Genomic DNA, 27,393 nt, shown 5'->3' on the forward strand with positions numbered 1-27,393 from the left:
AACATTGAAGAATATTTCTGCGTATTGACACCCCAGGGAGCTTCTAAAGAGCAGGATGACTCTCACACTGAGATATGCATTTGTGTGAAATATTTAAATCACCAGTGGGATTTTTTGTAATAATAACTCATAAGATGAAGCTACCTAACTGGCTGAGAAGGCAAGGAGATGCCTTCTAAATTTACTTCAGAAGACAGTCTTGCGGATGTTTCATATTAGGTTTGCAGGACTGCGTTTGGTCTCACCTCGAAGTTATATCTGCTTGCTTAAATGAGAAAAAGCCAATTTTTACTCCTGTTATCACTACAGATATGGTTATGGGAGAGCAAGATGGATTTTATTTCATCCTGCACATGAGCACGTGTCAGGTGATGCAGGAGTATAGTCTCTTAGTGGTGATATAAGATACCGAGCTGGATTTTCACATTCCAGGGTGCTTGCAGCGGATGTTTGAAAATTCAGTGGACTTAAACTGGATGAATCAGATGCACAAAGAATGGAAGGCACCTCTGACTTTTTACAGGTGGTCTTCAGACGATAAGCACATACCGATGAAAAATTTCATGAGTTGTTCTTAAAATACGTCAGCACAATAGCCGTTCTGTCTTTGGGCAGTCATCCTTCCTTTCCCAAAGGTCCAGCAGTTTGTAGCTCAAAAGCCTTCTATCCAAAAACCACATAAGACACGATTGTGCCACTTAACCTTCAGGTTTTACTGGGAACCGGAGTTTTTTCACCCAATTGGTACTGTGTAGATCAATTTGAATAATCTCGCTGCTCATGAGAACAAGTGCCTTTTGTCCCAGCTGTGTGCTTAGATTTAAGTGCTACATGGTCACCTTTTCCTAAGCCTTTTCTGAACTGCTAAAATAATAAAACACAAGAACTGTTCATTTCTCTTACCCAGTGGCAGCATTTTAATGGTCTGTCAACTTCAAGAAAAGAATTGTTGTCAGGTAAAGCCTACAGATAACTTAGGTAGTGATCACCCATATTTGCTCTAAAGATTTTGTGTGTGTTGGTGCTGACCTGAAATAAATTCCCTGGTGTTTTTCATGGAGGATGTGTGGAAGAAGGGAAGGCAGAGGAGAAGGAGGAGAGGGTATTCTTGAAATAAAAGACTTTATAAACAGCTCTGTATCAAAATACATCAAGGGAGATGCATTCTTCCGGTGGCTATTTTTGATTTGTTAAATTAAGTCACTTGACCTCTGTTTGGTCACTTGGCAGAGACCAAATATGTTCATGAAGTGATGGCTCCTCTGGGCAAATGATTTACAAGCTTCCTTCCTTTCTCTCACCACCCTTCTTGATAGAGGAAAGATTCACAGCATTTAAATAATACCAGTTGCTTAGACTTCAAGTGTTTCAGTTAGTGAATGCACAAAGCAATCATGCGAGAGTGCTGTAGAACATGCATATGCGAAACTTGGGAACTTCATCAAGTTAATATAGTTAATAATTCTTATAACTTTTTTTTCTTTTTGTGTGATTGAGGTGGGTTATCTTTCAATCTAGTTTAGTAAAATCAATCATTCATGAATAACCTTTCGCCTCTGCAGATTCTTCACATGACAGTTGACCCTTTTAGTTGCCTTCAGTATTTTCTTTTGCAAATGCTTCTCCACCTGTTGCCCTGATTTTCCTGCTTTTTGATGGTTTGCTGTCGTCTCAGAATGGAGGCTCCTCTTCCCCCTAACAGACGTGAGCTTCAGTCTAAAAGGATGATCTTTCCACTCCCTCCAAAGCAAGCGTTATTTAAAAACCCAACATGCTTTAAGTATGCAGCCAGACAAATCCTTTTCTCAAGTTCCTCAAATTCCTGTTCTTGGGACCTGCATTTTATTTAACTTGGCAAAACATTAAGTTAAATTATGTAGAAAATGTACTCATCCATAATATAAAGGCTGAAGCAAAAATTTCCTAAAGATCCTAAGGAAAAAGTCACTACATCTTGCCATTCTGTCTGTACAGAATGAGTATTTTTAAAACGTTTTGCTCTGTTTCTTACCTGCTCCCGATTTTTTAGTCATTCTCCAAACAGATCTAGAAAGTAAGATACTTGCCTGAAATTATTTTTGTTGGGACGGACAATGCAGGGCGCTTCTGACTCAACAAATCGTGATTCAGAAAATGATTCAGTTGCTCCGTACCTGCATTGAGTCAGTGTTCTAGTGAGCCAGAGAACTTTCCTGGAATAGTCTTTCTGTTTGTTATGTCTCTGTGGTCTCCAGAAGCACTTAGGCTTCGCCTATAGATAGAAAATTATTAAGACGTCACCTTTGTCCATTTGTCGTTCGTAAGTGGATCGTTATCCCAAGATCCAAAAGTAATGCTATTCCAGCCTTGCTACATCCTCCAAAACAGAAGCCGGCAGATGCTTTGTGCTCTTATATAGTTCTTTTTCTTAACCTAATGCCAACATCTACCAGGCTGACTGCAGACCAGACCGAAGGCAGGAAAACCAAACGGTATTTCCAGAGAGAGTCTTGTGATGACTTCCCACCAAATAGTCTTCTATTTATTATTTTTTTTTAAAACTCCTTCGGCACCACTGAGCTGGTGCATCTGAAAAATACTGAATTGCACTGACATACTTTCCCCATCTGGATACTCTGGATACTCGTGGAACTCTTTTCTCACGTTTTGACTCTTCTCCTGCAAATGGAAGTGTCTGAAGCAGTATTTTGAGTGGATATAAGGGGGGGTAAGAGTGCATGCGGGAAGGCCACCTGAAAGAAACCTGCACTAGCTGGAACTCAAGAAAGCAAAAGCCTGAATAAGAGTTTCTGGGGAGTGGAATAGGAAAGACCGCGACATAGAAGCATTTTGTGGAAAGAATTTTCCAGACTTTTTGACGTGTGTAAGACATAAATGAGTCGCAGGTCAAAGATAATGCTTAAGTTGGGGGCTTAAGGTATGGGTAGAAGAGCTCTGTCAGCCATGCTGATAGAGCAGGAAGCTTTCAAGAAGGGCTTAAACACCAAAGTCCTCAAAAATACAAGACTAAACAAACCGCCGGTATTGCTGCTAGTCCCAGCCTGGGTTGCATCAGTTTTGACATTCGGGATGGCTGTCTCCAGTCAACTCAGACATCCATTAGTCTTTAGGTATCCCAAATGTTACTTCACAGAAACAGCGCCTGTTGTCTCTACGTCTAATAATTCGGACGTTAGCTGGTAGACGTCTGAAGGCGGGTGCTGCTCTGCAAAAACGCAAGTTACTTGCTATTCAAAGCAGGAGAGCTACTATGGGACTAACTTATAGATCCAAACGGAAACGATTTTTGCTCTGGGCTTCTCAGTGTGACCTTCAACCCATTGGAGAAATCTATTCCTCCTATCCTGGCTTATTTATTATTTGTGAAACATTCATGACTTCGAGTTACAGTTAAGATTAGTTTAGCTGCCTGTCATTTTTCCGCTCAAGGTCGGACTATTTCCTTGCATCCAACAGCGTGAAGCTTCTTGAAAAGGCGCATTTCCCCTTCTTCCCCCAAGAAAAAATACATAAAATTTATGGTCTGGGATGTAGCGGGTCTGTCCATCCCTTGTGACTCCTTCCTAGTATGTTTGCTGGACCATCTCTTTGTGAAAGTATTTCTGTTACGCCTTTTAAAAGGACAAGGAAGATTCAGATGCAGATGCAATGTAATCCAGACAAGTACAGCTATTGCACCAACCACAGCGTAACTCTTTACCAGAAGCGGGGTCAGACATCAGTTCGTATCGGTTTGGGCTGCACCAGCCTGTCTTTGCAACCGCTCTTTCTGGAAAGGTGCAACTTTGCAAGCTTGGAGTCCTGAGGGCACTCTGCTGCCTGAGTAGGACAACACTTTTCTACAAGACACCAAGACTCCTTGTAGCATTTGAGACCAGGCTCTCCAAATGGATACGCCGTAAGATCTCCTATAAATTAAGGAAATTAGCACCATACGGCTTTATTAGAGCCTACTCTTTAGCAGTGTGAAGGAACAGCTTTGACAGTGAGTGTGCCCGTATCAGAAGTTTGCAGGACAACCACGTGGATTTCGGTGCCGACATTTCAGCGCTGCACACCTAACGTGGTGCTCACTTTGGTGAAGCAATATACTCTCTTGTATCCACAGAAAACTTTCAGCAGAGAGACCATCTGGCCAGTCACTTAGTGTAATCATTGCAGGCAAATCTGTACAAGATTTTTCCGTATCGAGATGACAGAGTTAGGAACAAACTTTTTGGCCCCGTGGGTTCTTGGCAGTCATGCACTGGTGTGAAATACTGGCTTGGAGATTCTTTCCATTAGCCAAGAGACTTTGCCATTGAGCCAGTTTCTGGCTTTTCAGTTGAGATGAAAGACGTAAACCCACAGTGGACCTTTGTGAAAGGGAGGGAAATCACACCCCACGTGCAGAATGTTGTGTACCTCCCTTGGGATCCATGTGAAGACCCAACTAGAGAATCCTGGGGCCTTGGGTAGGCAGATGGCCCACCACTTTCTTGGTCACTCTTTCTTCCTACCTCATCTACACTACACAGACTCTTGCAGGTCTGAAAATCGTCATGTTTCATCTTCACTAACCATGTCAAAACTCTAACCTGTCTTTACTTAATCTTTTTCTTGGCTCCTGGTTATCCGCAGCTTCTTGTTGTGTATTCCATCTCACTCTTTTCCAGGCTGTTAGAAAAATTGCAGTGCTACGGTTGCTTCCTCCTGATCTGATCAGCTCATCCATTCTCTGACCCCAGGCACTAACATCCAGCCTTGGGATCCAAGATCCTATTTCTTTTCTTGTTGAGAGCTCTGTCTGTCCTCACCCCTTCTCTCTGACGCTCTCTATATCCAGATTTGTGATTAAATTGCCTTAAGATCTCCTATATCACTTGTGATCACTGTATCACTCCAAAGATCACTTGTGACCACTTTCTGAGCAGATACGCAAAATACGTAGGAATTCTGGGCAAACAGGACTATTTTATTTTCAATGACTGTAACTTTTCACTTGGTTGTAACTTCCAAAAACGCAGCTGCGCAACTGAGTGAAATACCATAGCTTTAAGGTCTATAATGTAGACTTTTGACGTGCCTTGATGCTGATGGGAGCTGAGGGTGCTTGTCTTTGCAGGACTGGGTGTCTCAACTAAAAGTGCCTCTGGGGAAGGGTCTTTCCTCAGCTCTGTGCGTTCTGAACTTTGCAAAGGGGCTGTGCGGGCTGGTATGGTGTGGAAGTGTTGCTGTGTTCTTGCTGGTGTGCTGACTTTGAAAAATACAACTTTTTTTTTTTTTTTCTTTTTTTCCCCTAGGGCCGATGGGAGAGTCAGCAAGATGTATCCCAAGGGGTCACCAATTCCAGTAGAGGCATTAGTCCATCTCGTACCTCTCTGCCGGGCTCTGGGCAGCAAAACCACTCTCCTGATCCAGGTAAGGGCTTTCCTAAAGCCAACCTGCTTTCCGAGCTGCAGAGAAATTTCTCCTCTAGAGCAATGTCCATGCAGTTCATAGAATCACAGAATGGTTTGGGTTGGAAGGGATCTTAAAGATCATCCAGTTCCACCCCCTGCCCTGGGCAGGGACACCTCCCACCAGCCCAGGTTGCTCAACACCCCATCCAGCCTGGTTTTCACAGAGTCACAGAATGGTTTGGGTTGGAAGGGACCTTAAAGATCATCCAGTTCCACCCCCCTGCCGTGGGCAGGGACACCTCCCACCAGACCAGGCTGCTCAAAGCCTCATCCAGAACACCTTCAGGGATGGGGCATTGACAGCTTCCCTGGGCAACCTGTTCCAGTGCCTCACCACCCTCACAGCAAATAATTTCTTCCTAATATCTCGTCTAAATCTCCCCTCTTTCAGTTTAAAACCATTTCCCCTCATCCTATCACTCCCTTCCCTCGTCCAGAGTCCCTCCCCATCTCTCCTGTAGGCCCCCGTAGGTGCTGGAAGGCTGCTATAAGGTCTCCCTTCTCTTCTCCAGGCTGAACTGTTTCCTCCCTGTGAACATTTAGCAGTTGTGGCAAAGCTACTCAGGCTCTAGGCAACTCGAACTAGCCTTTCCTTTAAATCTGGTACTAGTTCTGCTGAGTGGTAAATGCCGCCTGGTTAAAGTTGTCTGAAGATGCAGTCTTTATCTCGGTGTCTCTTTATCTAAAGCCAAAAGTTCGCTGAGCTCAGAACATGCCATCTGTTACGTGAGTGAAACAGCAAAGACAGTGGGGCTACTAATGTTTTAGAAAATAAGCAGCACTGGAATTGGGCGGATATTTTGCAGCAGATGTGCCCAATAGATAACTGAGAGTACAGAGATACATAGTAGTGACGTTTCTATGTCTAACTAGGTTTACCCAAGCGGGGAGTAGTTTAGATAAAATGGCAGTAGGAGTAAGGAGCGTTGAACGCCCCTAACTTTCTTCTTTTTAACTTGGATCTTCTCATCTTTTATTTCTAGTAAGGTTTATAACTGGTGTTGCAACGACGTGCTATATGGACATCCTTTTTCAATTTTGCTTCTTGGGTTTGTTTTTTTTCCCGCTTCTGCAAGTTATAAAGTATTTTACATTTCCAATTGCAAACAAGAGGCTTTTTCACATCATGTGATGAAATTTTCTTTCTGTATACTGAGGCCACAGATTAAGACCTACCCAAATTCATGTATCCCTTTCGAGGGAGGAGCAAGCACTCAATGCTTTTCCTTGGATAATGCTTTGACCACTGGAAGATGTCATCATAGACTAAAACGATAATGGTTTTGTCATGTTTTTTAGAGGGTTTTGGGTTGGTTTGGGTTTTTTTTCCTTTTCCATTCCCCAAAGCGTAACTGTTTTCATTTTTTTAATTTTTCCAACAGGCATTGGTAGCCTTGCTGCTTCCTACCTGAATCCTGTGAAGTCCTTTGTGCCGCAGATGCCAAAGCTGCTGAAGTCTCTCTTTCCTGTCAGAGATGAGAAGAAGGGCAGGCAGACCTCTCCTCTTGCACAGCAGGTAAAAAATTAAATCAAATCGGCTGTGCAGTAATATTGGTGAGTGCTGTTAGACTCGCTGGCAAAGTGCTATTTTATATGTTGTTGCAGCGCGAACTAAGCTTTTAGTCATAGTAAAGCCTCATGATGCATTTCCCCTCCGTTCTGTCCGGAGATAGCGGAGCTGTTTAAACTTATTGATACACTCAGCCCACTCGGCTTTTTAAAAGTGCCAAGTACGCTACCAGCGTGATTTATGGTAATACCACTTGCAGCAACAATAGTAAAATTTATGAAGTGCACTTAGGGTTGTTTGTGTATTGCCAAGAGGAAAATGTAATTCTGGTTTTAATTCGTTATTTCGTATACCATTCCCTCCCACCCCTCGCCCCAGCTCGTGTCACCTTTTACCATCTTCTGCTGGGCACTTTGGACAGTTGCTTTTGTTCATTCCCGTATCTATTCCTCGTGTCAGAGAAGCATTTGATTTTCTTTTTTTTTTTTTTTTTTCCGGATCCTGTGCTGCAAAATTCCACTTGCTCCAGATGTGGCTTCTCTGCTCTGAGCAGTTAATTGCTTGGTCAAGCAGACTAGAAAAAGCTACTGTCTTTTCAAGAAAACCGATGACATACAGAATCCCATATAAATAAGATGATCTCCTTTATTTGAGAGGCTGTAGTTTGTTTATAAAGGAGTAGTCCTCTATAGTGTAAGTCTGGAAGATTTAACAAACTGTTTTGAAGATAAATCTGGAGCCAGATCACGCTTGTTAAAGTTTGCCAAAGTCCATTCTGTCCGTGCTTCATCCAACTAACTCCACTGTCATCTTGTTCGGTCACCTGGGGTTCTGGAAGCATGTCACCTGTTAACTTAGACCTTTCCTCACCTCTTGACATGCAGACAAATGTTTTACAGGATATTTTTCTCAAAGCAAAACAGACCCTAAAATCCCCAAGCAACTATTTTTTGTGGTTGGATCCAGCCATTCTGTTCCGCTGTTTGCTACAACTAAACCTGCTGTTACAAGAATGTCCCAGGACAACAGGGAGTTGAGCTGTCATTGTAGAAGTACAGTGAAATATTAAATAAACAAATAGAGCAAAAAGTAACTTACCACAGACATAGCCCAAATGAAAATAAGGCAGATTTAAAATATTTTTAACTTGACTCTGGTTTTATTCTCTACCAAGTAATAAAAGGAGCAAATTTTACTCCCATATCTTATCTAATTTAATGCTTTACGTTTTCATGTTGCCCTTTGCTTGCAGCAGCCTTAGTGTTGAGACTGGAATCGTGTAAACTTACTCCTCTACGAAATCTAGAGAATTAAAATGAAGACAGTGGCTTTCTTTAAAGGCGTTCGGGTATCGAAAGATGCAAATAGGTGCTCTTTACAATTGCAGTGAGAGCCTTTCACAACTTCTTGAATTCTTAGTGAATCAATGAGAGCTGAGATTAGGAGCGGGGCCTAATTTCCTGCCTCTAGTCTAACCACCTGTTCCCACTCCTTCCCACTGTTCAAGATCAGCCGTGCATTATTTGTCTTGAAGTCAGTTTTTAAACTACAAAGACATCTATTTAAAGAGATCTTAATTTATACTGTGGATTACTATGCAAACTCAAGTAGTCAGATCATGATAGCTAGAGCTTTTAACAGGAGGGGAAAATGCTCTCTCTGCTTTGTATATAAACTAATATATAAATATAATATATAATAATATATAAATATTATATAATATAGCTAATATATAATACTATATCTAATATATAAACAGGAGCGTGTGACGTTGCAATGCTCGGTTGCATTGGAGAGCAACTTCAGTTTTTCCATGACCGCTGCATCTGTGCGATAAAACGAAATCTTAAAATTATTCACTACTTTTAGTTAGAACAAGTCAATTGTATTACAAATCCGCCTCACTGGTTTGAGAGGTTTATAGATATTCTTCACAGCTCTGTCGGTAAGGACGGAGAGCTCCTTCGCTCCCGCTAAATACCTGCCGTTGTAGCGAGACTGGCTTGAACATCATAAATGTCGTGTCTCGTCAGCTTTCTTGCTGTTTCTTTATCACGATGCAAATGTGGGCAGAAGAATTTTACTGGTGGCGGTGATGAATGGCTGTTGGACTGGGAGGGTGACGGGGCTGCTGTGGGGGGGTCAGTGCTTGGCAATCGGATTTAACACCTTATCGCTAACCCGCCGGAGCAGGACAGCGGGGCAGTAATTCCTGCAGAACTGCAGTAAACCGCGCAATGGAGAGGACACAAAAAATGATTATTTCTGAGTCCCGGGTAATGCAGAACGATGCATCTCAGTTCTGTGGGAGAATAAAACTCGGATGCACCGTGGCAGGGGACATAAACGAACGTGCGAGGTGAGAGTAGGTGGTAAACTACGAAAAGGCAAAGCCAAAAGGGTTTCTTGGCTGTAATTGCAAAGGAATCTGACCCCTAACTGGGAACTGATGGACTTCTGTTGCCGTAAACAACAACTTGGGAGAGCTGGGTTCAGGAGTAGAAATGACTAAAGGAATGCTTTACAAAGCAAATGGAAAGATCTAACTCATCCTTTCCTGGCTAAAAGCAAACAAGCAGATACGTAATAACAGGTTTTTGACCATAAATACTAAAAAGCGAAGTAGATCAGTTCATTAGTTTCTCCTGGTTCGTCAAACAACTACAGTGAAAGAGAATTTCCAAAGTTCTTGTCAAGCTCCCTTTTCAGTGCATATCTGTTACGTTATTTGAGAGTACTTAATTCTCTAATGTCATTAAAACCCGTTCTGGAAAAATGCTGGTGAACCATCGTGAACTAGACGGCTGGCCCTGCTGTCGTATTACATCTCCAGTATGTTATAGTTAAATTATCAGGGTTAGGTGGCCGTAAATCTCTGCAGCAAGCATGAGATTTGTTTTGTTGCACCTTGTAAGCAGGGTCTTACGGTTAACTTGATTTTAGTGCTTTTGAGCATCGTTTCCAAGGGAGCTGTACTTAACCTTTTTCCAAGTTTATAGCTGAAGTTAAGTTCATCGTGACCAAGCAGCTCCCCGAGCGGATGCGGTACCGCATCTCTGATGCTGTGCGAGTAAACAGAAGATGGAGTTCTGAAAATACCTTTTTATTATTTTAGCAGCTTGTGATTTCAGTCGTACGCCGTTGCTCAGGCTGGCGTCAACCTGAAAGTAAGCGAGCGCGTACAAAAGTTATCTTAACAAAATGCTGGTTTTGTTTGTGGTCAGGGGTTGCCTGAGTTTCAGAAATGCAGAGACATTCCAGCCAGGGTGGCAGCTAACAAAATTGCTGTCTTTGACCTTCTGATGCAAGTTTAGTAACTAATCTGGAGAATAATGAACCGCAATTAATGAAATCTGCTCTCGTATTCAAGTGTGTTTCTCAGACAGCACATAAAATAATTGAAAGAACTTCCTGCTCTCTAATTAGTTAGATTGAATTAATTTGGCATAATAGGATTCTTTATGTAACTAGCAGAACGGCTTCCGATGAAGCTGTTTATGTACCTAAAAGATTGGTTTCTGATGAAGCTGTTTATATACTTTTAAGTTAGAAAATGCCTATTTTCTCCATTATCTGATGCCTTTAAATTAATTGCTAGTAGTCTGTAAATAAAAAAAACCCAACAACTTAAACATTTTCGGACTGCTGGAATTGCTTTTTTTATTCTCCTAGTCTATTCTTTAAAAAGCTTATTACGGCAGCGTGCAAGATTTAAAGCCTTACCAAACGTTGCTGGTGGGGAAAAGTTTAAAATACGCGTGTGAAATATGCAGGTGGATGGAGAATCAGTGTTTCATCTATCTGTGCTTAATTATATTACGTACGTGCTCTTGAAGCTTGTTGTTTTTATTAAGATGCTGAGGCTTTCACAGTGTGCACCAAGCAGAATTTCTGTTCTTTACCTTATGACCCTGTTGATCTCCAGGAACTGCCCGTGTAATTACATTTTAGGGCATCGTTGGGTGCTGACGTTAAAAATGTACATATTAAATTTCAGTTCCAGTTTTTTTTGACATTGCTGCGGCAGAAGCACATTCCTCTGACCAATGTGCGTTTGGTAAGCGGATTTTGATCACCTTCGTACTCAAGAACCTTGTTGGATGCTCGGATGTCTTTTTGTTAGCACGTGGCTTAAATGAGAGATCTCGAGTCACAGCTACGTTAAAAAAAAAAATAAACTATGGGAATTTCGATATGCCAGTGTAATGAATTTTGGGTTTGTGGTATAGAACCGCAGACATGTGACACAAGGAGAGGGCAGCTCTCAATTTTTTCTCTTTCACCTTCTGATGCAGTAATTAATCTTAAAAAATAATGAAATGCGGTTAATGAAAAGCTATCTAAATAGACAAAAGCCTTCTTCTGGCAGTGCATTAAAAAATAACAGTTTCATGGATGTGCATGGGGCACAGTATAATTGCTAGAACTGACATTCCTTAATCAAATGTAAATAATGTGGCCTCAGAGAACCTTCTTTAAAATCTCGAAGGCTTTTTTCAGAGTTTCAAATCAAGAATCGTTTGGACGCTATAATCAGCATAGCTCAACAGATCCTCTGCGGCCAGCTGAGCTCATATGTGCCTAGTTCTTGTGCTTGAGTTGTTAGTGTTTTGATTTCTTTCTGAGTCCGGTTTTTGCTATCATCCTCATACAAATAGTTTTTAATGAGAATGCGTATGGAAAACTGGCTTTTAAAGTTCTTAGAGAAAACCACTGCAACTTCTTGATGAACTAACTTGAAAATGGTTATGAATTACCCTTTTAATCTGCCCGGCCCTAGGAATGAAGTAATTTAACGGCAGAGAAAATGGTATGGTTAATTTTGCATACGGTATATTAGAAATATGGAATTCACAAGTATTATTACAGGCTGAAATGTTCCGCATATGGAAGGTGGAATAAGAGGCTTTTGTTTGGGTTAATATTTAAATGCACAGAGAAGAAAATAAACACATGCCAAAAAACCAACAAACTTGTACTGGGTTTCAGATCTCCCTTTGGAATGCAGGAGATTTTTTTATTTGAACGATTAATGACTTCAAAATGATTTTAAAATCGAGGGCAGAGAGGAATATTGTTGGGGGGACCTTTTTAAAATAGATTCAACTTTTTGGGCTATGTACAGGAGCTTCAGAATTCTTACTGCGTTGCTGTGTGTGTCTTGTGAAAGTATTTTATCCCGAGTGCTCGAAACTGATTTAAATCTACGTGTAATGAAGTGACTGTCATGCCCTGCTGCAGAAGTGTCCAGTAGCTGCTTTTAAATGGTGATGTGAACATTACACTGTCATCGTGACAGTCCTTGAGCTCTGTCGCTCCTCTCTGCGGATGGCAACGCACAGACAAGAGCGGTTCACGTTTTCTGATAATGCCCTTTGAGGATTGCGTCAGCGATAACCTTGGCTAGACCCTTTCTGGAGCTTGGAGGATGATTCTAGGATTAAACTAGAGCAGGGCAGGTTTAGATTGGACATTAGGAAGAAGTTCTTTACACTGAGGGTGGTGAGACGCTGGCCCAGGTTGCCCAGAGAGGTGGTGGAGGCCCCATCCCTGGAGACATCCAAGGCCAGGCTGGATGAGGCTCTGAGCAACCTGATCTAGTTGAAGATGTCCCTGCTCACTGTGGGGGGGTTGGACTGGATGGCCTTTAGAGGTCCCTTCCAACCCAACACATTCTATGATTCTTGTGCACGCTGGCCCAGTCTGTTTTGTTAACTGCCACCGATCTTCTGCATATTGGGCGTTAACGTTGAAGGATTTTCAACTGGTGACATGAAGTCGGAAAGCTTTGTTCTGAAGTCATCAGTCACCACTGTCAAAGGCATTTTACGAAATGTTTAATGACATGGAAATACCAGCTGTGTCTTTCTGAGCTCATTGAAGAGGTCGCCATTACAGATATGTAACATACCGTATGAAAAAGCGTTTGCTTAGGATTAATTTTGATGCTTCTGTAAGTGGGGTGAGATGCACATTTGCTTTTCCTGTTCAAGCTCACCAACGTACCAGGCTGGTCTCCGGATTACTCTAATCACTAGTAGCTACATGGCTTTGGGTCGCCTCAAAGTACGTGCAAACTGACCTCGCGTCTGACCAGAGAATACAAACTCTTGGAAATCCTTATAAACTCACTGCAGAGAGTAGCAGCTCTTAGGAAAAAGACAATTTTTGTTCTACAAAGATTCAAAGATGCTTTAAAGTAAATCGCTTTCATGTTCTCTCTTACTCCGTATTTTGTCAGCTTGCTTGAAGAAATTGTGCCAAAAATTATCACTGTAAAAGGGTCATGTTTTGCCATTGGGTAAATATATATGTCTAGTTTAGCAGCCGCTATCTACAAATGTTTAATGACAGAATTTGGCTCTCGATTCAGAAATATTTTTCATCCAGTAAATGTCTTCGCAGATAGTCAAACACATTGTTTTCAGTATCGCCCGCCCTCCCCCCCCCCAAGTAACTTGACTACATTTCATAACAAAGATTTGTTTTGGTACCCTTGCTACCCCAGCGAGGGTGTTTCTGCCCATCTGTTTCTTGTCGACACCAAAGTTGGGCAAGTGCCACTTCTCGTAATTGCTTTTTTTTTTTTCCCCCCATCCCTGTTTTTCTAAACGTTGCTTGGCAAAGTTATTGTAGTTTTGAGATTCGTCATCCTTTCGGGAGAAGAACTTGATGAGGAATGATTAAAGTGTAACGGGTTTCTTTCTTTCGCTGTTTGGTATCCACTGGATTTTTAGATTTCATGGATTTACAGGCTGTGAGACTGAAGGTTTTTGAGAGATAAAAAACCCCAACAAACACTTCCCTACGTGTATTTGCTTTAAAGAGAGAAAAGGAAATCAAAGGAACTGAGAAATATCTTTAAATACTTACTCTAATTCTGAGTGCTTTTCTCTGGATAATAATGCTAGACCTCAGAGCGCTTCCCAGAGCTGGCACGTGTACTGGGAGGAAATGGGGCAAAAAGATCAAGTTGTGGTACGGTGCCAGTGTGAGAGCCTGGAGCTGGCTTTAGCTCCTGATACAAGATCTGCTGAAAAAGGCTGTTTCCCCTGCTGTATCAGATCACAAACAGTAGCGTGGAAGCAACAAGGACGGCGCTTTTGCTTTGTGCAACCTTTCTGAGATGCCAAAATGCAGTGCTTTGGACCGTGGAGATATTTAACTAGGATAATTTGAATTCAAGAGCCTTGGCTTCTCACTGAGGTTCAGCTGCACCTCTGCAAAAGGTTTAAAGTGTTGTGTAAGTGCCTGCCTAGGGATTAGCCCTAACGCCTTGTGATCACCGATATTTTTTTCATTAGAAGGTGATATTTAATAGCTTGGCTTTGCACTCCCTAGATGGACCAACCCATGGTTCAGAGGTGGTTGAAGAGGAGAGAATAAGCGTTCTGCCAAATACTCCGCTCCCTTTAACACCGTGATAAGCTTCTATTAAATGTAAAATTCGCAGGGTTTTCTCCTAAGAAAGCGAATCCCTGTCCTCTCTAGTCTTCACTAAAGTGAAACACGTGGCGGAGTTAACACTTAGGACGGGTCAGAGCACTCAGGCACCTCATTGCTCTAAGCTACCTCTGGACTTGGTCACAAGTCAGTACTACAGTTGTTTTCAGGTTAATACTTTTGTCTTAGAAGATTGACACTTTATTCCAAAGGAAGCTGAAGTTCTGGAGTACGAGGTGTCTGAAAACCACTGGATCATGAGCCCTGAAGCTGTGTTTATTTTTAGGCTTCATTGATTTGTTCTGATTCGGGTCACCGTCTGCTTCCTGGAGCCCCAGAGCACGTCCTCGTAAGGAGCTCAAAATGCCAATACCTTGTGTGCCGAACTAGAGCCAGTTTGCTCTGAACCCCGCTTCCGTGGGGTGCTTTCAATTAGCAGGTTTAATGACGCGCAAACCCCTCCCCTCCTGCTTGCTTTTATTGAACTGAAGCTTTAATGTCTTATAAAACATTATTTTGATCCACTGTTGGAATTTTTGTCCATCTTTTCTCTTTTTATTTTTTACCTTGAACAACTGTGTTTTTATTTAGTGCCTGGCAATCTCTGTATAAAAAATAGCTGTTCTTTTCTCCCACGTTTGTTTCTTTCTGGGACAAGATCAGTCATATTCCTGCTTTTCTGTACACAGAAGGGGTGCAAGAGGGGGAACAACTTTGCTGTGAGGGTGGCAGAGCCCTGGCACAGGCTGCCCAGAGAGGTGGGGGAGTCTCCGTCTCTGGAGACATTCCAACCCCGCCTGGACGCGTTCCTGTGCCACCTGCTCTGGGTGACCCTGCTCTGGCTGGGGGTGGGACGGGATGATCTCCAGAGGGCCCTGCCAACCCTGTGATTCTATGAAGAGAAGCGTTCCTTACTCTTCAACTAGAAAGTTTCAGTTCTTTAAACAGATTGTCGAATTCTGGAGATAGCTGTCTCGGAGATGAGCACGGCCTGCATATCTCTACAGAAGGAGTTCTCAAATCCCTTGGAGAAAAAAAAAAGAAAAGGAAAAAACAGACTGTTCCCAAATAGTGTAATATGTCGCCCTTAAAGGGCTCTCTCCCTGAAAGTGTGAACCTCCGCTTGCAGTATGTTATTTAACAGTGCTAAAGAGAGATGTTTCTGCCTTTTTCTGCTCTCTCCTTTTCTTCATGCTTCCCTTTGCACAGGTTCTCCATGGAACTGGTGGTCCCTTTCCGTCCTGTGTCAACAGTGCATGACAGCCCGAGTTGACAGCTTAGCCTAAGATTTATAGTCAAGCATCACAATTTGCTCTTGCAGTCTTAGGAGAGTGATTATTTCAAATCTTTAACATAAAAACCTGAATACGGAGCAAGCGAGGGACATTTATTGTCGATGCCTTCATGTCGAGCCGCACGCTGTAAAAGAGAAGATACTGTTGAACCACAGAAGTGGTTCTTTTGGCACAGGACCAGTCTCTTGTGATTAGCAAATGGCCCGTGTACTCCTCACTCTAGCAGGCAGTGGTGATGCCCTCTCTGAAAAGAGGGTGCACGGATCTTGTTTCTGGCTTCTTTTTTGACTTAAAGCAAATAATGCTAAAATCTAAATTGAATTAAGATGCTGGAGATGGAGAAAGAGTTTTGGAGATGGACTGAAGCTGAGGATTTCACTAGCCAGGCCAGTGCGACCTCGGTTCTCTTTGTTATCTGTTTCCTCAGTGGTCTTTGACCGACTGTACAAAAGAAAATTCTGTACGCTATGAATTTATACTTGTAGCTGCTTCTGTGTTAAAATTGAGGGATGCCTTGGTTACGGTTTTTACCCCTTCAGCGTATGTCGTCAGAATGCAATAAAATAGCAATGCTGCATCCTTTCGCAGCAAAGGTTTGTGATTCCAAAATTTCGAATGTAAGTTGTACTCTTTACCAGTTTGACAATACTGAATCCTTAAAGTGAATGACGCGCTGGGGTTGTTTTTTTTTCATTCCTGCAGGCTGTCCCGCGAATTATGGTTCAGTCTGCCAGTATTGATGCCAGTGCTGCAAAGATAAAACAGGTAAGCGCATCCCGGGATGCGATGGTACCATTTTCATCATCACATGCCTGGAAACCAGAGGGGGCAAAACCAGCTGCTGGGTTCGCCGCTGAAAGCCTGTTGCACTTCTGTTGCTTCACTGAGAGACAACTAAATGCAGTGTAGGTTGCTTTGTTTTCTTAAGTTTGGGTAAAATCTCCCCTTACATTGCTGGTTACATTTTAATATTTAAAAGCCCGCTTAACCATATGATTGCATTAGCGGTTAACTAGCTCAAATTTAGCTGTTTTGCTGCTTTAAAAGGCAAATTGCTGGGCTCTGATGCTTTCTATAAACAGAACTTCTCTGTTATTCTGAGTGTTGAGCTTAATTCTCAATTTTACATTTCAAGCCAATTCATTATATCGGCGTGAAAAAAAGGCTCTTGCTAAGCTGGAGAGAAAATAGACCCTATGATCTCCCACAGTTCAGCAGAACTTCTGTCTTATGAATAGCAAATCAGCCTGCTCCCACTGGGCTTTTATTGTCTTAGCAAAATGGGTGTTAATCTGAACGCTTAAAAGGGAAAACCCAAAGAAAGAGCAGAGCTCCAGAGTCCACGTGTACACCATCCTCCCCATAGAAAAGCTAAAAATACGTCTCTAATCCGCAGGAATATTTCAAATAAGTTTTCCGTATTACATTTCACTTAGCAATAGCAAGCTAGCCTTTGGTTCTGAAATTCCTGTAATTCAACCAAATCCCTCTTTCTTCAAATGCCGCCTACGTTTCCAGTGGAAAAGGTACTTCAGAATAAGGTGAAAATCCTGTAGTTTGGGACACTTAACCACTGGATGGGATAAACCACAAAATTTTGAACAGTAAACAAAAATGTACAGCTGAGAGTTAAGACAGGGTATGTACAAATCTGCCATCCTCCAACTACATTTCCCCCCCCCCCCCTCCTTCAGCCTCCTCCCTCCCTCCCAAAGAGATTTAGAGACATCCTAATCTTTTAGAGTACATGTGCTGGCAAAAGATATTGATCTATCAGATTTAGTAAACTTTACAGCCAAGAAATACATCACTAAAATGGGCTGTTAATCTCATGAGGTGCAGTTAATTTCATACTCTGAAAGTGTGTGGTGCTGGTGGCATTGAGGTGGGAATGGCATTTGGAAACGGGGACATAAATGACAGTTTAGGTGGAGAGGCGTGATTTATCAATCCTGAGAGTTAAGCCAAGTAACTGAGAGAGACTTATAGATCATGGCTGTTTCACATTTCATATAAATCCTGCTATTCAAACAGCAAATGACCATTCCTGTAATATAAATAATTTTTCAGTAAATATTGGGGAACGTATTTCTTTTAGTCGACACTTTTCTTATTAATGGAAGAAATGAGCTGACAATCCTACCGGGTTTGCAAAGCTGACTTGGGATCAGCCTGCATCTTTCGGACGTTGCAGCTACACGGGGATTTAGATAAGCTGGAGGCCTTAGTACTTCCCAGAAGCCTTGTATCTGTCCTTTTAGCCCAGATATTTCAGATAGCAGAGCTCCACGTTCCCTGTCCTCTTCTGTTTCAGATTAATCAAGAGGAAGTAGGGAAACAGCCATTCGAAACTGCGGTGCAGACATCTGAGGTGGACAGGAGTCCGGAAAAGACCCCTGAAGTGCCTTTGCAGCAGCACACAGGAGACACGCAGGCGCAGGACTCCCAGGAAGGACCTCCGAGTCCTCTGAGTGAAGCCTCCAGTGGGTATTTCTCTCACAGCGTCTCCACAGCCACCCTCTCTGAAGCCCTTGCAGTGGGAAGTGATGCTGTAGCTCAACCAGGAGGTCAAATGCCTGCAGTGAGTGACTTCCCAGCTCCCGCTGTGGCTCAGGTCTCTTCTTCTGACATGCCAGGGCACTCGGACAGCTCTTCAGACAGCTGTCTCAGTACCAAGAGAGAGAGTCTGCCCGCCTTCAGCCTTCAAAGCGCTCACGCAAGACCTAAAAACAGCACTGAAGTGAATGGAAATGACGCTTTGAAATCAAAATCTTGCACATCTCCCGTGACTCAAAGTGAGCAGGCGGACAATGCCTCTGTGGCCACTGATGCAAAAATCTCTCTTTCTACCTCCGCTCCAAAGAAGGAGTTGTTATCCACACAATCTGTGGAGTCAGCAGGACAACCTAGGGAAAAAGAAATGGCTTCTGGGACTTCAGAACTGGGGTTTCCCAAACCACAGATTCATCCCGACCAATTGTCCCAGCTCGGTGTTGCAGCCCCCCCCTTCAAAATCCAGAAAGTCAAGACGTCAGAGCTGAAGTCCTTCACAAGCATGCTGGGGACAGATCCCATGTGTTCGCTAAACACTGAAGAGCAGCAAGAAGGAGAAAAGAGCACATCCACCGCCCGTGGACTGAACCATAATGGATCAGAGTTGGCAGAAGAAAAACTGGAGGTGACTTCTGACTCCGAAGATGCCAATGAAATTCCTGAGTGGCTGAAAGAGGGAGAATATGTCACAGTTGGCGCAAATAAGACTGGCACCGTTAGATATATTGGGCCCACAGACTTTCAAGAAGGAACATGGGTTGGTGTCGAGCTGGATTTACCTTCAGGTAACATATCATCTAGTCCGGGTGTAAGGCAGACGGCATGTCAGAGTTTGCAGTGTTCGTTTTAATGTCCCTTTTTGATGAGGGGGTTTCATTGACCATTACTGGGTGCGTTTTGAGAAGGAAGATCCAAAAGATCTTTCCCTGCTTGTAATCTTTTTCCAGTCTGCCTTTGTCAACCTGGTCTCACTGACCTCTGACAGGATTCTGTCCCTTTTCAGTTATTTCATTGGCTTCTTACAAGGGAGGTAGGAATCAAGATTGTTTTTACAAAGCAGCTCAGTAATTATATAGATGTAGGAGGCAGGCCTGGTATCCCAAGAGATCTCTGCTGGGCTCCTGCTCCGAGGGTCAGGGTGTCTGAAGCGCAACAGGAGTTGGGGGATCCAAATAAGCAAAGGAACATTTAGGCTAAATAAGTTGAAGAGTCTCTCACAAGCTGTTTTAAAATAAGCTGTAAAATTGCAAAAGACTGTGCGTGTCTGTATGTATAGAATCACAGAATGGTTCGGGTTGGAAGGGACCTTAAAGATAATCTCGTTCCACCCCCTGCCCTGGGCTCCAGCCCTCCCGGCATATGTCTGATATATACCTATACGTGTGAAAGCCAGCAGGAAATAATCATACGTTGACCACCAGCACATACAGATGATTGAAGGTTTCTTTCAGCTTCTCATTTATCATTCCAGTCTGACTCATACCTGTCCGAGTGTAGACTTCCCAGAATTTAGGCTCTAATACATACTTTTTGGAAACTGGAGTGCTGTTCCTGGGGAGGCTCTTGTTCACACGTGCCATTGTAGCGTGATGCAGAAAACCAGTGGCTTCAGCACAGGCCCCTTAAAGTGAGGGAGAGGAAAGGTGATGGCTGGCGTTTGTTCTCTGCTGGAGCCCCAGGCTCCAGAACTCCTTTCCTCCGCAGGTTCACATCCACTTTCATGGCACTCATTTTCTCCAGGAGCAGGCAGGACTGGGGGAAGGCAGGGCGTGCTAGTGGAAAATTCAAGAGACAAGCAGCAGATACCGCTGCCTTTGATAGTAAGAGGGTTTGGTTTACCAAGGGCACGTAAAGCTCCTTATTTAAATCCTTTTAACCAAGCTGTAGCATTCCGAGCCTGCAGTGCAGGCTCCGTCTGGTGAATCAGCACGTCCCAGGGAGTTGCCCACGCTCGTCTCCGCTGCACGCTTCCCTGGGATTTGGAGCCCTTCACCAAGATAAACGCTGCGTCAAGGATGCAGGGCTCCCATTAAATGAGCGGTTATTTTCCCCGCGCGTGGTGTGCTCATAAAAGCTAAACCGGACGGTGTGTTTTCAGCTGGTTTCAGGAAACTCTCTGGAGTTTGCCATCCTGGAAGGCAAAGTGTAGCTCTAATCCCTTTGAAAGTTGTAGACTCGATTCTCAGTCCTGAATTCACGCCTTATTTAAAATATATATATATTTGCAGATTCATTTCCATTTTGGAAAGTCACCGTCCCTCCCTGTCTGGCTGCTCTAGTCCAGAGCGGTAATTCTGTTAAGCTGTTTGCAGATAACGTGGTAAGCGTCAGCTTCACTGGCTGTGGGAGAGCCGAATGGCTACGAGATTTTTGGTCTGTTGAGGACTCAACTGCTGATGTTACTGGATTCTTTTTTTCCTTTCTGTTTCCACAAGGATTAAGTCCCTGATTTGTTGGGAGCATAACTGGCTTCTAGCACATCTGGAGCTTCACTTGGGAAATAGGGTCACAAACTGGTATCTTTGTCAGACTACAAACAGGGGTAGAAGTCCAAGTCCTTGGCCACGTGAGGGTGGATCGGACCCAACTAATGGTGGTAGAGAGCCGGAAACCCACATGAAAGAAAAGGAGTGACTTCATGTCATTTGAAAAACTCTTGGATCTTTTGGTGTTCCCTTTACAGATGGGAGCAGTCTGTGTCCTGGTACCCAGAACAGCGTTCGTGTGATTTTTAAAATGCTCTAAAGGGAGAAATAGGAAGATCTCAATAACTTCAGCATAAAGAATTCACTCTTTCTGTTCTGTGAAGGTTTTATGGCATGGAAACAGTAACTCCTCTCAGCTTCAGACTCTAAGACTCAGAAAACCAAAAGCTCTTTTAAATGTTTTTTTCCTTCCTTCCTGATAGTACTCCTCCTGGGTGCTCACCTTCACAGTGTATTTATAGGGAACAGTCATCTTCCATCGCAGCATTTTCACAGAATGGTGGGGGTTGGCAGGGCCCTCTGGAGATCATCCCGTCCAAGCCCCAGCCAGAGCAGGGTCACCCAGAGCAGGTGGCACAGGAACGCGTCCAGGCGGGGTTGGAATGTCTCCAGAGACGGAGACTCCCCCACCTCTCTGGGCAGCCTGTGCCAGGGCTCTGCCACCCTCACAGCAAAGAAGTTCCTCCTCATGTTGAGATGGAACTTCCCATGGTCAAGTTTGTGCCCGTTACCCCTTGTCCTGTCCCCGGGCACCACTGAGAAGAGCCTGGCCCCATCCTCCTGACACCCCCCTTTCAGTATTTATAAGTGTTGATAAGATCCCCCCTCAGTCGTCTTTTTTCCAGACTGAAGAGACCCAAATCCCTCAGCCTTTCTTCGTAAGAGAGATGTTCCAGTCCCCTCAGCATCTCGGTAGCCCTTTGCTGTCCCCTCCCCAGCAGTTCCCTGTCCTTCTTGAACCGGGGAGCCCAGAACCGGACCCCGTGCTCCAGATGTGGCCTCCCCAGGGCAGAGCAGAGGGGGAGGATGACCTCCCTCGAGGTTCTTCTTCTTCCAGTGGATTTTCTGGACTGGATTTTCTTCTTCCAGTGTCCTCCCAGTAGCACCCCATATGCACACAGTAGAAGCCATTTTGCCTACCATCTTTCTTTCTCTTCTTGTCAAAGGTAAGAACGATGGGTCGATTGGAGGGAAGCAGTATTTCAGATGCAACCCGGGCTACGGATTGCTGGTGAAACCGGGCAGAGTTAAGAAGGCCACGGGACCAGCGCGACGGCGGAGCGCCGGGTTAAGGTTGCAAGGAGGTGCCGCCGCTGAGAACAGGAGGAGCGGCAACTTCTCCGGCTCAGCCTCCAACCTGGCTTCCCTCACAGCCCTGGTGAAATCAGAAGGAGGATCCACGCTACGACCGGAGAAGAGCCAGAAAAACGCGGAGAACAGGAAATCCTGGGCAAACTGAGACAGCCCTTACCCACCGCAGCAAACGCCGCCCAACGCAGCCAGGGGAGCAGGTCTTCTACCTTCGGGAAGCTATACCAACCACGGGAACTTCTACTTTGTGGCAAACACTAATGAAGGGGGTTTCTTCTCTGCTTTGGGTGATTGACACGTTAATTCTTTGCCTTGTCACGGTGCTGGATCTACGTCCTTCGTTTCCTGTTACAAATTGTGACGCTTCAGGGTATGACTGATGGCAGCCGGCGAAAGCTCGTGGCGGTGGGTGGGTGTAAGCTCTGCTCTCTTCCAGCTTTCGGAGAAGGGAGAGACGCGTAAATTGTTCAAATTATGGCATGGCTTTCCGATAGCTACAAAATACTACCCACGCACCGCTGCTTCTCTCGGTGTGACCCGCAAGTCTTAAAAAAAACCCTCCCCGAAATAACAGTTCTTTTCGGATTTCCTAAGAGCTGTGTCCGTATCGCGTAACACATGGTGAAAGGGCAAGGTTATAATGATTCCAGACAGGCGGAGAAGCCAACGTAAAACTTTATTTGGAAATAAAGAACCCCCAAACCCACTTTATTTAAAAAATAAACAGAACCAGTGCTGTCCTGTTGTCCCTCTCTCCTCCTGTGGAAGTCAGCACAGTCTTTCTAGCTGATTTGTTGGGAAGAGGAGGAGGCCCATGACCCGCTCTGGAATAATTTTGATCCCTTTTTTTTTCAGGAAAGGGAGGAGTTGAGTGAATTTGCTGTCTGTGATCTATTTAACGTGCGCTCTCACCATGGCAGGATCCCCTCTCTCACTTGCCCCATAGTGGCAGGGCTTTCTTCTGCCCTCTGGGCCCGGGGGGTTTTGCAGAGAGATCAGCGCTTGCGTGCCGCGCTGTTCCCACACGGCCTTGGGAGACACTGGGATTTTTACCAGCTATGCAAAGCAGAGGGTCGCTGCCCTTGTAACGGGGTTAATCCAGTCTATTTATTTTTATTTATTATTTTAAAATATGAAATGTTTGCGCTTTACAATCATCCACCGCCTGACGTTGCACAGGGGAGCTCCGCTAGCACCATCCCGAGCGTCCATCCAAAGAGGAGGTGCCTCCGTCGCCGGCTAAACCGTCCCAGGGAAAGCGAACCCGGCCGAAGAGTCATCCCCCAAACTGATCTCTCCCTTGAAAAGTGGGAGGTTCGGGCTGGCTTTTCGAAAACTTGATTTTATTTTTGGTAACCCTGGCTAGTTTTTAACCGCCTGTGGCACAAATGATACTGTAGGGGTGTGTGTCCGTAGGCGTGCGCGTGTCGACGTGCGCACACTCATTTCCTAACAAATCAAGAAAGGCCACGGACTTTTATACTCTGAGCTGTTTGTATCTTGTTTAGTCATCACGGGGGGGCGTTGGCCAGCTTGAGCAATAGACGGTTTATCTACGTGGGGAATATTTGGGATGCTAAATTAACGATGAAACTTTAATACGTATCTAGTCGCCGCTGCCCGTGCTGCACGTGGGTATCGAAGTGCCTTAGCCATCTGGTTCAGAGGTCCAAGGGAAAGATACATTGTCGTCAAAGGAGAGAGGGATGCTTAGCGAAGGAGATAATTATGCTGATTTACTGTAATTAATATCATTTATGCAGAAGGACTAAAATTAAAATAGAAACTAATCTGTAGCAGAAATAAGTGGGATGGGTTACCAGGCAGCATGCATAGTACTGCCAGGGATTCGTGTATCCTTTCGGCTTTGTGTAACTACTTCCAGTGTTTCCTACATTTTCTTAAACAAATCTTAATATAAAATGTACAGACCAGCTTTTAAAGGTATTTTTAGTGTACAGTTTTTCCTCCTTTTCCTTTGCACGAAGCTCCTGTCCTTTCAAGCCAAGACGATGGGAGAAATTCGGTAATAAAGAATTCAGACGCGAAAATCCTGGGTTTTAAAATTGTAACTGGTTCTATAGACGCGACTCGTGCAAGAAAGCGACGTTTCGTTTTGGAGTGTGACGAGTCTTGCCGATGAAAGACCCGCTAATTAACATGATGCCTCTCAAACCGCCTTGTAAGTTTTCTAAAATCCGTTTTTACCATTTTTTTTTTTTCTAATTGCACTTTGTTCTGCTGCGCTGCAGAAAGTCAGCTGGTGTGAAACAGCCCCCTGACCGCTCCTTGGGGTTGTCAGTCTCAGCATTTCACTTACCGGATTTAGGGAGATCTTTAAAACTTCTTGCTGTTTGCTCGGTGGCCCCTTTTGGGGGAGACGTGAAGGGAAGAACCTGCCCAAGTCCTTTTGGAGCCTCTTCTCTCGCACCGCTGTCTCTGAAAGCTGGAATTCTGCGGGACCAATGTAAAGGGAGCAAAGTCGCGGGAGTGAACGGGTCAAGCAGAAGCGGTTGGGTTTGTGGTTCCCTATTTGTTCTACCCACTGTAAACTCCTCTGGCCGGATTTGTACTGCAGCTCTGCCCGCGTGAGGATGCATTTTGGTGTTTGCCCGTCTGGAGCAGGCGGTCGGAGGCTGCAGCCGACCGATACGGGGTGAATTTCCCCTTCCACCCGCCCTCCGTCCTCTTCCGAAGCCGCGCCGTGCCTGTTCAGAGGGGTGTGAAACGCCGGTTGAAGAGAACGTACTCCCTGCCTCCTCTAGGACAAACTGTCCTGGAAGCAAACGTCTTCAATACGGCTGGTGTGGTTTGAAACATCAGGGGATGGTGAGCGTGACGAAGCGGCTCCGTTCTCGGCGCGCCTGGTGGACTTCGGTGGCGGGAGGATTTTACTCGTAGCTCTCTTGGGTTTTACCATCTCGTTTGACTTTTGAAACTGAACCTCTCCTCCGATCCCACCCTGACACCCGCCCCAAAAATGAAGCCGCCCCAACCGCATCGCCCGGGTTGTAGCGTGAGCTCTGGAAAGCTAAACGAACCCAACCGGGCCGTGAGGACGTTCCTAGGGGACTGCAACTCCCGCCCGCTCAGCCCGGCTTTCCTGGCCACGGGGGGGGTTCTTCTAAAGAGATTTTCCAAGATTTTAGCCCAGTGAGTGCACATCCCTCTCCTCAAAGCCATCTGTTACTCTGCACCAGCTAAGCCAACTAACCAGAAAACCGTTTAAAATCATAATTAAGGTAAATATATATATATTTTTTTTTAATTGATAATATTAGAAGAACTCTACGCTCAGCGTAAAGGAGGAGGTGCTCTTAACTGGAACCGCCCAGCAACTCAGGCTGGCGCACTAGTAGCTATGCATATTTTCCAAGATTTTCATGCACTTTATCCAGGGAAGAAGAATATTTATGGCAGGAACTGTAACGTGTGGCGAGTGTCTCCTCTCCTGCGGCTGCTCGGTGGGACGAGCTCGCTTTCCGTACCCTCGAACCGTGGCTGGGTCTCGGATTCTGGGGGTAGAAGAATTGTGTTGGTGGGTAGGAAACCTTCGCGTCCGACCCCGTGTCCACAGCTCCCGACCTCCGCATGGGATGTGGGACTCTGAGCCCTGCGGTCCTTCGCTCCGAGCCAGACGAGAGGATGATATTTTTTGGAGGGACTATTTGGGGTTTTCTCAAACCAAACCAAGCCAAGCCTTTTTTTTTTCTCTGACGTTCAGCTCTCTCGCGGTGTTTGATCTCTATGTCCAAAATAACACCTTTTCAGCCCGAGCGCCTTGGCTCTTTCCTGTTTAACGATGTAGTTTAGTTGAGGGAAGCTGATAAGAGTGGAGTTCTGCGTGGGATCCTGCCCAAGCCCTTAAGGCGAGAGCTGAGGTGGAAGCTCCCCGCTGCTGGATGGGCAACACCTCTTTGCCCTCCTACGAACCAAGAAACCCGCCTCGTTCCTCTCTTTTGGTGATGAAAACCTGTGCGAAACGAGCTTGGGTGTTGGACGGACCCGTTTGTGCCGTGGTGGAGCTGTTGAGGAGTCTTTTCTGTGCTGGTGCTTGTGTTGTCCTTACACTGGTACTGCCAGGTCTTTGCACAAGAAGTTCCGTTTCCGCGGTGCCTTATCCCTGGGGCAGCGGCTGACGGAGCCGGGGCTGGATCTCGCCCCGGCCTCTGGAATGCCCGGCTCGTAGGAAAGGGAGAAGTAAAGGTGCAGACTGCTCACACTACAAAACACTCGAGAGCTGGGGGTCACCAGTAAGTGTCTTGTTCCTAGATCTCCTTTATCCATATTTGCTTTGGTTCCTGCGCTCTCCGACCTCTTCCCAAACCCCCCGTTGTGTTTTCCACCCCCGAGGGATCTCGGCTGCTGCTCTTGGCCGGGCTGGGATGGGTTCAGTGGTGGCGGAGCCTCCTGGCACAGCCCGGCTCGGCCTGGTCCTGCCGCCGGCACCCCAACGCCGCGGCGGAGAGAGAACGGGGATGTGGCGTGGGGCTGCTGAGATCCCGGGAGAGGGAGGAGAAGCCTGGCGCCGGGCGGGAGGGATGCCTTAAAAGACATTTCCCCTTCAGCGGCCTGACCCGCTCAAGAGGAGCGGTGCTTTTGTTCGGCAGGGGAAGGCGGCCGCTCTCCCCCTCGCTTTCCCCTGCCAAACCCATTTTGAAGCCGATGGCGGAGCCGCGCTCCGAGCAACAACCGGCGGGGTGTGAACCGGCGCCTTCCCGCCTCCCTCGAGACGTCCTTGTCCCCGGTGTCGCTCCCCCCCTGGCACGTCCCCGGCATCCTCAGGGCAGCCGACAACTCTTCCACCGCTGCCGACCTCCGCCGTGTCCCGGGAGAGCCCTTCCCAGCTCCTCCCTCCGTTGGTTCCTGTAGATGTAGTGGGTCTGTATATAAAGAGCGGCTGCCGGCACCGGGGGACTGCGCGTCCGTCGGTGTACTTTAAATGAGCTAAAATCCAAAGATACTTTGTAATGAGCTGTAAAGTTTTTAATTATTTCTGTACAATACTAAATGACTGTAATATTGTATTATAGATGCAATGCAGCCTGCAGTACCTAAATAAACGTCGTCGTTAGAGCCGGTCAGTCTGCGCTTCGTTAATCCAGGTCGTCTCCCCGGAAGGTTTAGGTGCAGTCACAGCCCTCCCGTGGAGTCACATCGCTCCGGGGCGCTGAGACCTGGTTCAGGTGAGACTTTTGCCCTGTTTCCTGCAATTTAGGGACTTTCCCATCAACAAGCGGAAACCCTGGGCTTTACCTTCCCTCCATCCTCCCTCCTCTTTGATGCTCGGGCAAGTAGCCCCGTGCCTGCAGCCATTCAGGTGTGGGAGTCCTTGTCGCAGACCGTGGGTCCGC

At 45.3% G+C, this 27,393-nt stretch overlaps 1 protein-coding gene across 5 annotated transcripts in view; it reads left to right on the plus strand.

The window, feature by feature from the left end:
• Window positions 1–27,115, plus strand: part of KIF13B (kinesin family member 13B) — a 141,368-nt gene extending 114,253 nt beyond the window's left edge. For all 5 annotated transcript variants that reach the window (XM_063330700.1, XM_063330699.1, XM_063330702.1 and 2 more), the window contains 5 exons: window positions 5,283–5,400; window positions 6,824–6,957; window positions 16,392–16,454; window positions 18,004–19,027; window positions 21,895–27,115. In XM_063330700.1, the coding sequence (XP_063186770.1) occupies window positions 5,283–5,400; window positions 6,824–6,957; window positions 16,392–16,454; window positions 18,004–19,027; window positions 21,895–22,187 (1,632 nt within the window). In that variant the 3' untranslated portion in view covers window positions 22,188–27,115. The remainder of the gene's footprint in view (window positions 1–5,282; window positions 5,401–6,823; window positions 6,958–16,391; window positions 16,455–18,003; window positions 19,028–21,894) is intronic.
• The last annotated feature ends 278 nt before the right edge of the window (window positions 27,116–27,393 follow it).

The sequence above is a fragment of the Chroicocephalus ridibundus genome, chromosome 3, assembly GCF_963924245.1.
Source record: "Chroicocephalus ridibundus chromosome 3, bChrRid1.1, whole genome shotgun sequence".
In the NCBI taxonomy this organism is placed as follows: Eukaryota; Metazoa; Chordata; class Aves; order Charadriiformes; family Laridae; genus Chroicocephalus; species Chroicocephalus ridibundus.